At 41.0% G+C, this 13,830-nt stretch overlaps 2 protein-coding genes across 6 annotated transcripts in view; one reads left to right on the forward strand and one right to left on the reverse strand.

Annotated features, from left to right (window-relative positions):
* The window catches only part of PPP2R2B (protein phosphatase 2 regulatory subunit Bbeta), a 685,183-nt gene that overhangs the window by 653,339 nt on the left and 18,014 nt on the right, over window positions 1-13,830 (reverse strand). The gene's annotated exons all lie outside the window — the stretch shown is intronic.
* STK32A (serine/threonine kinase 32A) overlaps window positions 1-13,830 on the forward strand; it is a 127,109-nt gene that overhangs the window by 84,512 nt on the left and 28,767 nt on the right. For all 4 annotated transcript variants that reach the window (XM_061189805.1, XM_061189804.1, XM_061189807.1 and 1 more), the window contains exon 6: window positions 7,086-7,123. In XM_061189805.1, the coding sequence (XP_061045788.1) occupies window positions 7,086-7,123 (38 nt within the window). The remainder of the gene's footprint in view (window positions 1-7,085; window positions 7,124-13,830) is intronic.

Raw genomic sequence — 13,830 nt, forward strand, 5'->3', positions numbered from 1 at the left:
ACCAACTCCCTTGATCCAGCAGCTAAAGTGCTAACTCCTGGCCCAGCAGGGGCCCCTTAAGGTTCTGCTCCTGTGCCCCCACCAGCATCCAGATGACAGACTTTATCTGTTACCATCAACAGACCACAAGTGGTCTTGTTCCTTTCTGGTTCCTCTTACTTTGCAGACTCTTTCCCTGCCTCTAACTAGTACATTTCTTTACCTAAAACATCCTGGGTTTGAGTGGAAGACCCAGGACCCGAGTTCAGGCTGGTCTCTGCGGCGGAGTGATTTACTCTGTGTCCCTGTCTCCTTGGGTGCCGAACGCATAAAGGTGACCTAGGATTCTAGCTGTGTGAATCCAAATTAAGGAAAACAATGGTGATGAACGAGCATTGACTAATGTTAAACTGTAAGGCAGGAAGCCTTGTCACCTAAACATTCGGCCTCCAGAGACTACAAAATGGTTAAAAATCTCAAGTTTCCGGGATGGTGGTACATGGCCATACTTCTCAAACTGGAATGTCTGTACTATTGTACTGTTGGGGATTCACCTTCCTAGAACAACAGATTTATCCAGAGTAAGAAAGGTGGAATTTTACTTTTATATTAAAAGAGATATGGATATATTATAGAGTAAGGTGCAAAGTCTATATGATTTTCAAATATACAATAGAAATTATGAAAAAAATTAAACTTGCTGCAGACCAATTTCAACCACACCCCAGACCCCTGGGTATGTTAGGACATTCTCTATCCTGAGAGGAAGTAAGATATGAACGTTTGAGATATAAACTAAGATTGCACCTTGCAGTTTTAGGTTGTAATCCCAGTTCTGTCTGTTACTTAAAATCTTGAACCATCTCTGAGCTCCCCCTTCTTCATTTGCAAAAATGGGTGTGATATCTAAGTTATGGAGCTGTTATGAAGAATAAGAGAGATGTTGTCTCTCAAGTGCCTGCCATGTGCCTGCCATAGCATGGACAATAAATAATAGCTATAACCACTCTCTTGACTCATGGGAAGCACAGCAGTTTGAAAACACTATTATGGACCAGCCCCAAACACCTCTTCCTATGGCAATGGCAGGCATTGCTAATCAATCTTTTCCCTTGGACATGGAGGCCCTTTACCAACACAGCCTGAAAGCCTTCAGTCTCTTTACTTCATTTCCTTGTAATGGCTTCTGTAACTAATACTACCTTGAACAAACTGGGGGAAAGGCTGGTATTGAGTAACAACAAAAAGAAGTAGCCAGAAAGTAGCTAAGAGTGTAGATCTTAAAAGTTCTCATCACAAGAAAAATAAATTCCTAACTATGTGTGGTGATGGATGCTAACTAGATGTAGTGTGGTGATCATTTCAGAATATACACAAATATTGAATTATTATATTGCACACCTGAAACTGATATAATAGTCATTTATGTCTCAATTTAAAAAAAAAAAAAAAAGTAGCAGCATCCAATTGGTAAGAAAGTTGGAGGATGATACCTGGCCCTTACTAATCCAATCCTGTCAGCTTTTCACTTCTGTCTCCTGTTCGAAATTACGTGTTTTTGCTTACAATTTCCCATCACACTCTCACACGCCCAACACTCTCTTTTCTTAACATGGGTCTGTTTATGTGACCGATAGCCTTCATGTAACATTGTAATTAATATAGTATATGCACAATAAATACAATATTTATTTTAAAATACAATATTTATTTTTAAATACAATATTTATGTTATAAAATAACATTATATAAATATATAAATTAAATATTATATGTATAATATTTTCTCCCTCTCAAGAACTTGGAGGGGACCCAATCCAGGAGAGCATTATGTAACAAAGAATTAAATCCAAACTGTGGACCTGTCAGAAAGCCACGGGACACTGAAGAAGTTGAGTTTGACTTGGATACACTGATTTTCCTGTTGCCTCTTCTCACAATACCCCATATCAGATTGCAGGGTGAGCAACTTGATTCCAGGGTAGGCGCAGTGAAGGGATGTAATTAGCCTATTAAGTTCTGCTAATGTCTTGTTAAAGTCATTCAAGTGAGAACAGCAGATATATCAGTTCCTCCTCGGACCCTGCCACAGGGAGCTTTGCATTTCCGCACTGCTATTTATAGTTCTCACAGTAGGAATCAGCTGATTCAGCAGGATCTGGTCTTTTCTGTTTCATCAAATCAAGATGCAATGAAGGATTTCTACAGAATGTGTGTGTTCCTAAAATTGTACTTTACTGCTCCGCAAATGATGGGTTTTTTTAGTTGCCAACAGTAAATACAGTGCATCTGGCATATGGAGGGTGTTTCGTTGTCGTTGTTCTTATTCTTTTGTTTTTGTTTTTCTCTTCTTAGGAGAAAAAGAAATACATGACTTATTATTCCAGAAGTTTGAGAAGCCAAGGGACTAGATTCATTCATTTTTCTGACAAATATTTATTTAAACACTGACTTTGTTCTGGGCACTTTGATGAGCCTAGGAGCTACAGCACTGAACGGTACAGAAAAGATGTCCTTGCTCTGAGAACTTGGGGGGAAGACAAATAATGAACAAATAAAGAAGAAAATAGGTAATGATAGTGCTGGGCTGAAAATAAGATGGAGGTGAAGGGATGAGGATGGAGAGGGCTACTACTCTAGATTGGGTGGTCAAGAAAGAACTTGGAGGGTGTGATATTTTAGCCAAGATCTGAATGACAAGAAGACACAAGCCACCTGAAGGTCTAGCGGGACAGGATTGCAGGCAAGAGGGGACAACGTGTGAAGGAGACCAAGAAGAACAGTGCAGTTGGAGAATGGTGTGTGGCAGAGAGAGTATGCTGTGAGATGTAGCTCAGGGCTCCGCAGGACTAGAGCACCTACAGGTCATATAAGGCCAGGGGTAAATGGTTCGGATTTTATTCCATGTGGGTTGGGAGCCAGTGGAGTCATTAGGCAGGGAAGGTGTGTGTAATGAAAAACACCACCCTGGCTGCTATGTGGATAATGGATTGTCAGGCGACAAGAGGAGAAGCAAGAAGAACAAGGTATTATACTATTGCAGACTTCAGTATGATGATGGTGGTAGCGCTGGAGATGGTAATTCTAATGTGTGTCTATGTATACATATTTTTTCACTGTAGTAAAATATACATCACATAAAATTTATCATTTTAACCATTTTTAAGTGACAAAGTACATTAAGTACATTTATACTGTTGTGCAACCATCACCACCGTCCATCTCCAGAACTTTTTTGTCATCCCAAACTGAAACTCTATAAACATTAAACAATAAATCATCAATCCTTCTTTCCCCCCAACCCTTGGGAACCTCTATTCTATTTTCTGTCTCTGTGAATTTGACTATTCTAAGGACCTCATATAAGTAGAATCATACAATAATTGCTCTTGTGTGCCTGGCATATTTCACTTAGCATAATGTCTTCAAGGTTCATCCATGTTAGAGACTGTATCAGAATTTATTCTTTTTTAAAGCTGAATAACATTCCATATGTATATACCACATTTATCTATACACCCATCAGTGGATACTCGGGTGGTTTCCACCTCTTGGCTATTGTGAATAGTGCTGCCACGGGTGTACAAATATCTGTTCAAATACCTGCTTTCACTTCTTTGGGGTATATACCCAGAAGTAGAATTACTAGATTAAGTATTAATTTCATGGGGTTTTTTTTGGTGTTTGTGTGGGATGTGATGGATATCAAAGGTTCTCTTTAGGACATATTATATTTATATTTATCATGGCTGCTAAACATACAGATGGAAACATCAGGCAGGAAGTTTTATATATTATTAGTCTAGAATCCCTGGGTCGGGTCTGGTGATAAAAGGTATATGATAGAAGGTCATGCTGCCCGGTGGATAGGCTGTCGTGATGACAAAGGAATGATTAAGGAAATGGGAGTGAGGAAACAGTTGGGGTGCATGTTGTTTTCAGCTTCCCAGGTGATCCTAGATATACCCAGGTTTGGTAACTACCCAGTTAAACCATCTTAGACATTGCCTTAAATGAAGGAAACCATTTAGGATTATTGGAGAAGACAGAAAATGTAAGAAGTGGTGCTAAAATTCTGAACTAGAAAATCTCAACTTGTTCTAGCAGGAATTTTAATACAGCACCTGGGTTTATTTTCATTTCCTTTCTCCTACTGCATGAATAAACAATCTTATCACACTGCCATTCACCCTGTAGTGACTTAGAGGTTACCTCATCACTTTTTAGAGAAACTATGTACTTAGAATCTATGCTTATATACTTTATTTTTCTGTTAAAAGTCCACTTTTTCTTTTATATTTTTCTTAGATTTTCCTCATAGTCTTTCTCTGAATTTAGTAATAAACATGCCTCTTTACCACTTTAAACCCCTTTGGCATGGTTCCTTAAGAACCTTTCTTACCCTCCCCATCCCTGAGGGAACTATGTCTCATCTATCTTTATATTTCTCATATCCTAACACAGTGACTTATCAAAGTAGATAAATGTTTGATAAATAAATGAATATAAGATTGAAGTAGGACATATCACCTTAAACTATGACCTCTCTGATCTCCGTATTATTCTTTAAGCTGCAAGGAAGTTTCTGGGGAAAGTAGTGGATATAACGAAGTGTGGCTATAACAAATAAAAAAAATTACACCTAGGGATTTAATAGAAAGCTCATAAAGTGCCAAACCCACAGCAATTCATTTCTCCTAGCAAGCCCTCATAAATTCAGGCCACGAAATCATTGCGCTCATCTTGCCACACCCAAGTCTCTCCTTCCTGGCAGGGCTCCTCAGAGCCTCCTCCTCGCCTGGCAGACACTACCTGATGCTCACTGGTACAGGTCTGAAAGAGGTGGCAAGAGCCTAATGGCTAGTTTACCTCGAGCTTTAAACTGCAGAGTGTTCAATGGTGCGCTGGAGTGCTCTGGTATATCCTGGTTTATGTATTAATCAAGAAACCATCCCCGCCATCAAGGAGTTCATGATCCAGTTGGAGAAAAACTGAATAGAAGTGTGATAAATGTTGTGATGGGATAAGCATACCATGCAGAGCACACAGGAGGGGCCATTGACTCAGAACTGGAAAATCAGGGAAGGCTTCCTGTAGGAAGCGGCATCTGAGCTAAGCCGTGAGGGATGAATCTGCATTTTCTAGGTGCAGTGGTTCAGGGCTCTGATTCAGGCAAAGGAACGGCAGAAGGTGAGGGGATGCAGGGAGCTTTTAGGGGACTCCATGCACTCCAAGTGGCTGGCACAGGAGCCAGATTATGAAAGGGCCTTTACTCCATGTGAGTGAATTTAGACTTGATAATTTTTGGAATAATGAAATCCATCAAAGCGGTTAGGGTGGAGTCTGCAATATTGAGAGGTTAGCCAGGGAAACATGCAATTTGAAACCCCCTCGCACTCTATGTTTTTAGCAAATTATACCCTGAACCGGAGAAAAATTTGCCACAGCTACAAGTGACCGCTTATGAATCCAGAACTAATTTTAAGAACCTAATAAACTAAATGAGAAGATATTCAAAGCTCATGAAAGTACCCATGCACCTGACTGTTGGGTGGGGCATATACTTGGTTCTATGTGTAGGTAAGAGGCTTGTTATTCATTAATATTTTCAAAAGAGGACTCTGACAGTCTTGGTCTGTCACAGACTAAAGTCACCTTATTCTAGTGACATAAAAGCCACTTGACCAGGCTGAAAATGTGTTCCCAAACCTGTTGCAGAATTTCTTCCCTAATGGCTTCTGTGAATTTGGGTTTAAGGGCTTTAATGGTACATCAGGGAAGGGCAGTAAAAACCAGAGCGTGGAAGAGTGAGGGCTGTTACGAACTACAGAGCTGTGCTCTCATTGAGGAACACTGCTTACAATTTGTTTCTTGAGGACTTTTGAAACTCTACAGGCCATTCCTCTAAGTATTTACCATCAAACCTCTAAGTATTTACCATCAAACTACTGCCTTCGTTGGAAGAGGGTGGATTATGTTCCCTTCTATGGATTTAAGGATCTCACCAATGCATAGAAAACTAGTCCAAATCCTTTAATTAACAACCCCAGGAATAATACTTATCAAGCAACTAGAGGCATTATATAGCATCATCCTAAAAAAGATTCTAATCTCCGCAAGTTTAAAATATAATCACCTTATAGATCATTTTGTTTCTCTTTTTATAGTCTTTAAGTTTACTTCATCTTTGTAGCTCTAGAGTTAGACAGGCAACAATTATGATTAGTACTACTACCGTACTACTACCTTATGACAATTTAAATGCTGTATGATCACACACTACTATATGCAAGACAGATAACCAACAAGGACCTACTATATAGCACAGGGAACTCTACTCAATATTCTGTGGTAACCTATATGAGAAAAGAATCTGAAAAAGAATGAATATATGTATAAATAAATCATTTTGCTGTACACCTGAAACTAACACAACATTGTAAATCAACTAAACTCCAATAAAATTTAAAAAATAAAAATAAATAAAAATTATACATAAAATTTAAATAAATAAATAAATGCCGTATGATCTATGAAGCAATACTGACACACTTGCATATAATACGCTGTAGAAATTAAGAGTCTGAGCTTTTGGGGACTTCCCTGGTGGCACAGTGGATAGGACTCCACGCTCCCAATGCAGGGTGCCTGGGTTCGATCCCTGGTCAGGGAACTAGATCCCACATGCATGCCACAACTAAGAGTTCACATGCCGCAACTAAGAGTTCGCATGCCACAACTAAGGAGCCCGCCTGCTGCAACTAAGACCCCGTGCAACCAAATAAATAAATAAATATTAAAAAAAAAAAAAGAGTCTGAGCTTTTGAATGAGAGAGACCCAGGTTCAGAGCCCTGTTTTTCTCTTTATTAGCTCTGTAACCTTGGGTTAAGTTACCTAACCTCTTTAAGCCTCAGTTCTGACCTAGAAATTGGGGGTATTAATGGTAACTATCTCAATTCACTGTGAGAATTGAATGAGATTGTGAGTGATGAAGGGCTAGTACATTCATTCCTAGCTAGCATTCTTGAGCAGTTCACCTTTATCCTTTAGTTCTGTTTCTTTGTTTTATTATGAGCAACTTTCTCCTTTCTTTTTACTCCCCTAGGGATATGAAGCCTGACAATATTTTGCTTGATGAACATGGTAAGTAAATGATTTGTTTGGAATCAACCACATGACATGCATGTAGAACAAGTTGGTTATCCCCAGCAAAGTAGTACTATACAGGGAAACAGTGTCTTACTCAGTTCAGTTGCGGTACATGTACAAACTCCATTTTATGGTGGGAGGGACCATATGGGGGAACTTTATCATTTATTGCAGTGACGTAGTACACCCTTAAATAGCCTTGCATTTACATAAGGAGAAAGTCATTCTCTTTTCAATTTTCTTCCATTCCTACTGATTTCTTCAAGAAAACCATCCCAGTATTTTGGTGCTAGTTTGCTTTAATATCTCTATAGCAATCATCTCCCTTGTTTTTTTTTTTTTTTTTCATAAAGACAGAAGAGGCTTAGAGCATTTGGTAGGCAATAGTATCTACCTAGAGATTCGTGACAGACTTTTCTTCTTCTGAGGGTAAATTGGTTTTACATTTACAGAAGAGATATCAAGTTTTCTGTTCAAAGATTTTCAGTTAATAAAAATCAGTCCAGGGCTTCCCTGGTGGCACAGTGGTTGAGAATCTGCCTGCTAATGCAGGGGACACGGGTTCGAGCCCTGGTCTGGGAAGATCCCACATGCCGCGGAGCAACTAGGCCCGTGAGCCACAACTACTGAGCCTGCGCGTCTGGAGCCTGTGCTCCGCAACAAGAGAGACCACAATAGTCAGAGGCCCGCGCACCGCGATGAAGAGTGGCCCCTGCTTGCCGCAACTAGAGAAAGCCCTCACACAGAAACGAAGACCCAACACAGCCAAAAATAAATTAATTAATTAATTTTTAAAAAATCAGTCCATTTAAAGAAAGATATAAAGCAGATAAGAGTATCTCTGGTACCCAGCTGTGAAACTGACAGAGGGATATGGCAATGACCATGATGGTGATACATGAATGCTTGAAGTTCAAGAAGCACTGATTGAAGATGTCCTATAGAACAAGCTTTGACCAACAGTAATTAAATGTGTATAATCTCTTCCTAATATTATTTTAATGTACATTTGGATTTATTTATTAGAGCAGACCTGTAGGACACAGCCTGCATGTTATAAATGTTACAGAGGCAATAAGATCCTTGTTAAATTTTTAGAAAGCTGCTAGGGGAGGGAGTCCTAAATCTGCAAAGCTCTGTATCTCTTTAACTTTTACAAAAGGGATTTGCAAGCGGGACTGAAACTCCACGGACCATCCATCGCTCATTATTTATTTACCTAGTTGCATTTTAAGCCTGATTTGCCAGATGCCACGTGTGCTCAGAGGGCTAAGAAACACTTTTGTGTATGACCTCTAATTTCAAAGCTTGGAGTCATTATTTATTTATGGACTGTCTAAAAAGATTTTCTCCACTTTCTTCCAATGCCTTATTTCTTCCTTCCCTTTACTGCTTCTGACATTTGGGAATAGTTTCTGAATCTCAGAGATGTGGGCAATGGTGAGACAACATGAAGGTGACTTTCATTAAAGCACCAGCTATCTCTGCCTTAAATAGGAAGCAGGATCTCCTCTCACACCGGTGCAGATAAACTCTGTGGAGCTTCACAGCTGTGGACAAGGCCTCCCCCAGCCTCTAGAGGCCATCTTTGCACGATGTACAGAAAGGTTCTCTGTGGGCCCACCACAGCCTTGGGAAGGTGACCACTGGTAATGCAGAGCCTGATTTCGGGTTCTGTCCCCACTTCCCCCTCACCTGCTTGCCTTTGTGCCCCATATATTGCTCAACCATTTGTCAGGACCCTGAATGGAGACATATTGGTCCTGTCAACCAAAAAAATGTACCTTCCTTTCAGAGAACAACGTTTCGGTCTTGGATGTCAAACGTGGCTTCATCTTATTCCTACCATGAGGTTGTCCTGTTCTCTCTCAGTCAACTTCTTTCTCTTCCTCATTTTCTTGTCCACTTGGTGATTGTAGATCACCAAGAAAGATCCAGGAATAAATTAATCTTCGAGTTTATCCACCCTTAGAGACCACCCTTGGGAGAGACTGTGTGATATCGTAGATAAGAGCGTGGGGTTCTGAGCTCAAACCCCAGTTCTCTGTCACCAGCTCTGAGACGCTCGACAGGTTGCCTGAAACTTCTCTGCACCTTAGATTCTTCAGGGGTGAAAGGCGTCCTTACTTCTCAGGGTAATTGTAAACACTAACTGACACCCTGTTTATAAATTGCTTGATTGCCATGTGCACAAGGAAGTCACTCAATAACAGTTAAATGCTAGTATGACTCCATGAGGTAGTAGGGGCTTTCTCCCCTACAGAAGGAAGCTTAGGTGACTTCATTTTGTTTTATATGACTTTATCTATATCATATAGTGTAAGTGAAAGCTGGGTCCTTACCTGTCTTTACTAAAGAATTATTTTGATTCCAGGTGGGATATACCAAAGATTGTGTGTGTCTACTGCTTAGGTCTTGTGTTTAAACAATTTTCTCTGACACTTAATCCTCAGGTAACTACACCTTCAGTGGCCCATTCTGCCTTTCCTTCATGCATGCAGGAGGTTAAGCCCACTTTTCAGGGCATTTTATTCTTGGCTGGACTTGGGCTCTGTTGCTTAGGGAATACAAGCAGGCATCCCGGTCTGCCCGAGGGACGGTCCTAGTCTACACCTGTTATCTGGGGTACTATTTACAAAGATCTTTTTCACTCTCAAGTTCTGGGGTTTGGACAATGACTTAAGAGGGGGCTTTTCTGTATTTTTTCCCATCCTAAGCTCAACTGGAGGATCACTGCAGTCAATAAGAGAAACATTGCTTTGGGAAGGACTGGATATGTGAATGGGATAGAAGCAAGCCAACAAAAAGGTTGCGAGCCATTCTCTAAGCATTGTCCTGGGGATCCCTTTCTGGAGAAAATAATTTTTTGAGGTTATTTACTTTCCGTTTATTCAAATTCTGAAAAATTAAGCTTTCAGGCATTGCTCAGGGACCATAATGAACTACTTTGAAATGAAGAAATTCCCGGTGGCCCTCGCTCCCCAGCTCATTATGCAGAGCTGCTCTTGTGACAACCAACTGGACCACAAATCAATGCCTGCCTTTGGGAGTTGCTTTCTGGTGTGATTTTCCAAGGTCTCAACGTTTGAAAACTTCATTTGTCTCCTCTGTCCACATTTATAACCTTTCACCCTTTATGGACAAGATCATGTATGCCTCTTGCATGGGGATTTAGCAACTGTAAAGGATAATTGTTTACCTCTAATACACCTCCTATGCCCGTTCCTCCAAGTGAGCTGCACATTACACCACATGGCTTATATTTTAATTCAGCACCATCAGTAAGAGGCAGAAATTTTGTTTTACTCTTACTGATTCATATTGGTTCATGTTCATCAGAAAAGATTGATATTTAAAGGAGCTAAATTCTTTTGTAAATGGAGAATCCTTCCACTGGTGTGAATGAACATTCCTTATACATCAGAATTTGACTTAAAAAAGTCTGTAATTTAGAGCATACCTGTTCTCCTTAAATGTCTCACTCACTAGTTCAGGGCCCAAGATGGCATTAGATCTTGGATGGCTCATAACCAACTGTCCTGATATATAGGTTTCTACAGTCCTACCAACTTAAGTTTCTATAGTCCTACCAACTTAAGTACCCCATCCAATTCTATCAGTTCAATAGTGTCTAAAATTCTTATGTTTTTCCTAAACTATTCAGGAAATAAGTGCTGCATACAAAGGAGCAATAATGTCTCCCTGGTGTATCTGAGAGAATGACAATTACCACATCATCTATAATTTAGGTTTCTTAATATTATCCCGAGTCACAGGGAACAGAGAAAGGCAAAAACTCGGTTTGGGGGTGTGAGGAAGAAATAAGCCTGCTACCTTAACAGCTTCTCCCTTGCAGAGTCCCAAAATGTACCTAAAAATCAAGTGGGTAGCATCTTAAAACATATATATACGTATACATATATGTATATTATATATATATACACACACACACATGCACGCACATATATATATAGAACTCTGTACCCTATCCCCAGATAATCAGGTGTATAAGTCTCTGCTAGTGCCTAAGGATATGAATTTTTAATAAGAATCCTAGAAAAAGGTGGCACACACGATCTAACTATTTTTGAGTTGAGGACATTTTTGAAAGTTAGGAGCCATACCAACCAATTGGTCATGGTGTCCTTGAGGGCTGTGTTGAGAAACATCCCCAGGCTGAACACAGGCCCAGTGAGAAAGAGTATAAGTAATGACCACAACGATGACTAAATTCAGTGACTCAGTACTATGAACTCCAATTTTTAATGTGATTCTGTGCCTCAAGGTACAGAGGTGCAAAGAACTGGCAGATCACTCCCTAGGGTGTTCAGTGAGGGAGTTCTGAGCCTTGTATCTGAAAAACTTCACAGTAAGGCAGTGGTTCTAACTGGGGATGCTTTTCCTCTACTGTCTCTCCCTGCAGGGGACACCTGGCCATGTCTGGAGACATTTTTGATGGTCAGGATTCTATCCAGGAGAGGGAAGTACTTTTGGCATCTAGTGGACAGAGGCCAGGGATGCAACTAAGCATTCCACCATGCACCGGACAGCCCTTCACAGCAAAGAATGATCAGGTCCAAGATCTCAGTAGTTCCAGGTTGAAAAACTCTGTTCTAAGGCTCCCTCAGGGCCGGGGCTTATGGAAGAGGCCAGAGTGGCCCCTCACACCCAAGCAATTCCTGTGTCCCTCCATCAGCAGGTGACTGAACCTTCCTCTCTGAGCCAGAACTCAGATTCATTTCCACAGCACAGAAGGGAACATGGCAGAAGGATCCCCACGGTGAGCACAGGGAAGTATGGCAGCATCCTGGGCCTGGAATGGAGACATCGGGGCTGGTGGCCAGGGGCTCTGCTTTCCTTGTTCAGCTTGAGGGCACCAGGCAACAGTTTCCAGTAGATCCTGACCCTCAAATGATTCCTCCCCATTGTTTACTATGCACCCTGGTGGGGGAACCCTGAGCCAACCAGCAGATAGTTCTTTTAGTTTGTTCAGCTCTTTGGTCTTATGATACAGCGCAAAAAGTTTTTGGGCGATTTATAACCCACCAAAGAAGTCCTGGACCAAATTCTAGATCCTAATTCTAGCTCTGCTACTTCTAAGCACTGAGAACTTAGCCACAAACAGCTCTCCTGTAAAATAGGAACTACTTCATTAGATTAAAGTGAATGAAAACCTTTTGAAAATTGCAATTAATCATATGAATGTAAAAAATACTACTTATAACATTAACATTCTTTCAACCACATTCGAAAGAAATGTAATGAGTGAGTACTTACTGCAGTCAAGATCTTCTACTAAGCCTGGTCTTCTTTTAAAAGTGTGGTCTCAAACTTTACTGGGTATCAGAATCACCTAGGGAGCTTTTTTAAACATTGGGCCCCCATCCTCCAAGTTTCTGATTCAGTACGCAGAGGTAGGGCCCAGGAATTTGCATTTCTAACACTTTCCCAGGTGATACTGATGCTGCTGGTCTGGGGACTGCACTTTGAGAACCAGCTGACTCTGAAACATCCTCTACTTTCTACTTCTACATGAGCATGGCCAATCTTAGGACTGAGTCGGCTTAGAACACCTGCCCAGGCTAACGTAGAGGATCCCATGCCTGGCTGCCCATCTGAATCACCTGTGGAGTTTCTTTTTCTGTTTCTAACGTGGATGCCTGGCTCTCCCACCAGTCCCACTGCATTGGTGTCTCAGGAGAATGAAGTCCAGGCGTGTGGGTTTCACAAAATCACTCTGGAGCATCTGATCACGACAAATAGCAACTTCCTGCCAAATGCTGAGCAAAGCCTTCCACAGCATTGTTTCATTTGATCTTCCCAACAACCTCATGAGAAGATGACTACTATCATCTCAACTTTACAGAGAGGATAAGTCACCTTTTTGAGGTAGCATAGCTAGTTAGTATTAGAGCCGGGACTTGAAGCCAGGCGGTCAGACTCCGGAGAACAGGCTCTTAATCACTGTCTCCAGGCTCACCGGTTTTGTATCAAACCTTGTGAAACATTGATCCAGGGCTTTGACCGTGAGCCATGGGGAGAAACAGAGAAAGAAAATACTGAAACAACCTATATTATGGTAAGGTGATTTCTGGAAATCATCTGTTGGTACCACTTATGCAAGAATACCTTCACTTTCAGCTTGATGAGCGCTACTTTTACTTTATTAAAATGTCAACAGATATAAACAAAACACTTTTTGCACCACACAAAACCCTGGAGATAAAGACAGTGAGATTTCTCGTTAGCGGTAGGCTGGATGCTATCAGGGAGCAGATAGTGCAGTTGGCAAGGGAAGCGTGGTCTGTGGGATATGGAAGAAGAATCCCCTCCAGTTACCACCATGTCTCATCACAACCACAGAAGCATGCAAATGGAAATGCCAACACTTCACGATCCTCTCAAAGCATATGACTTTCCTGCCAACAGCTAACAGAACGGGCTTATCCTACTTCTGGCTGTGAATGTAAGGACCCTAATACACTTTGTAAGGTGTGCTCCCTGCTGAACTTAAGTGTTAGACCCACACTATATTGCCATGAGTGTGAACACTGCAGAGAGACCCTAGAGATCATCTAGTCTGCCCACGAATTTTATTTTTAAGGGAAACTTAGGTTCAACACAGGAAAGGAACTTCAAGTGTACGATGTATTTGGAGCAGAATTCAGGGCAGGACCTAAGTCTCCTGGCTCCCAGTCTAG

This window comes from Eubalaena glacialis, chromosome 4 (assembly GCF_028564815.1).
Source record: "Eubalaena glacialis isolate mEubGla1 chromosome 4, mEubGla1.1.hap2.+ XY, whole genome shotgun sequence".
In the NCBI taxonomy this organism is placed as follows: Eukaryota; Metazoa; Chordata; class Mammalia; order Artiodactyla; family Balaenidae; genus Eubalaena; species Eubalaena glacialis.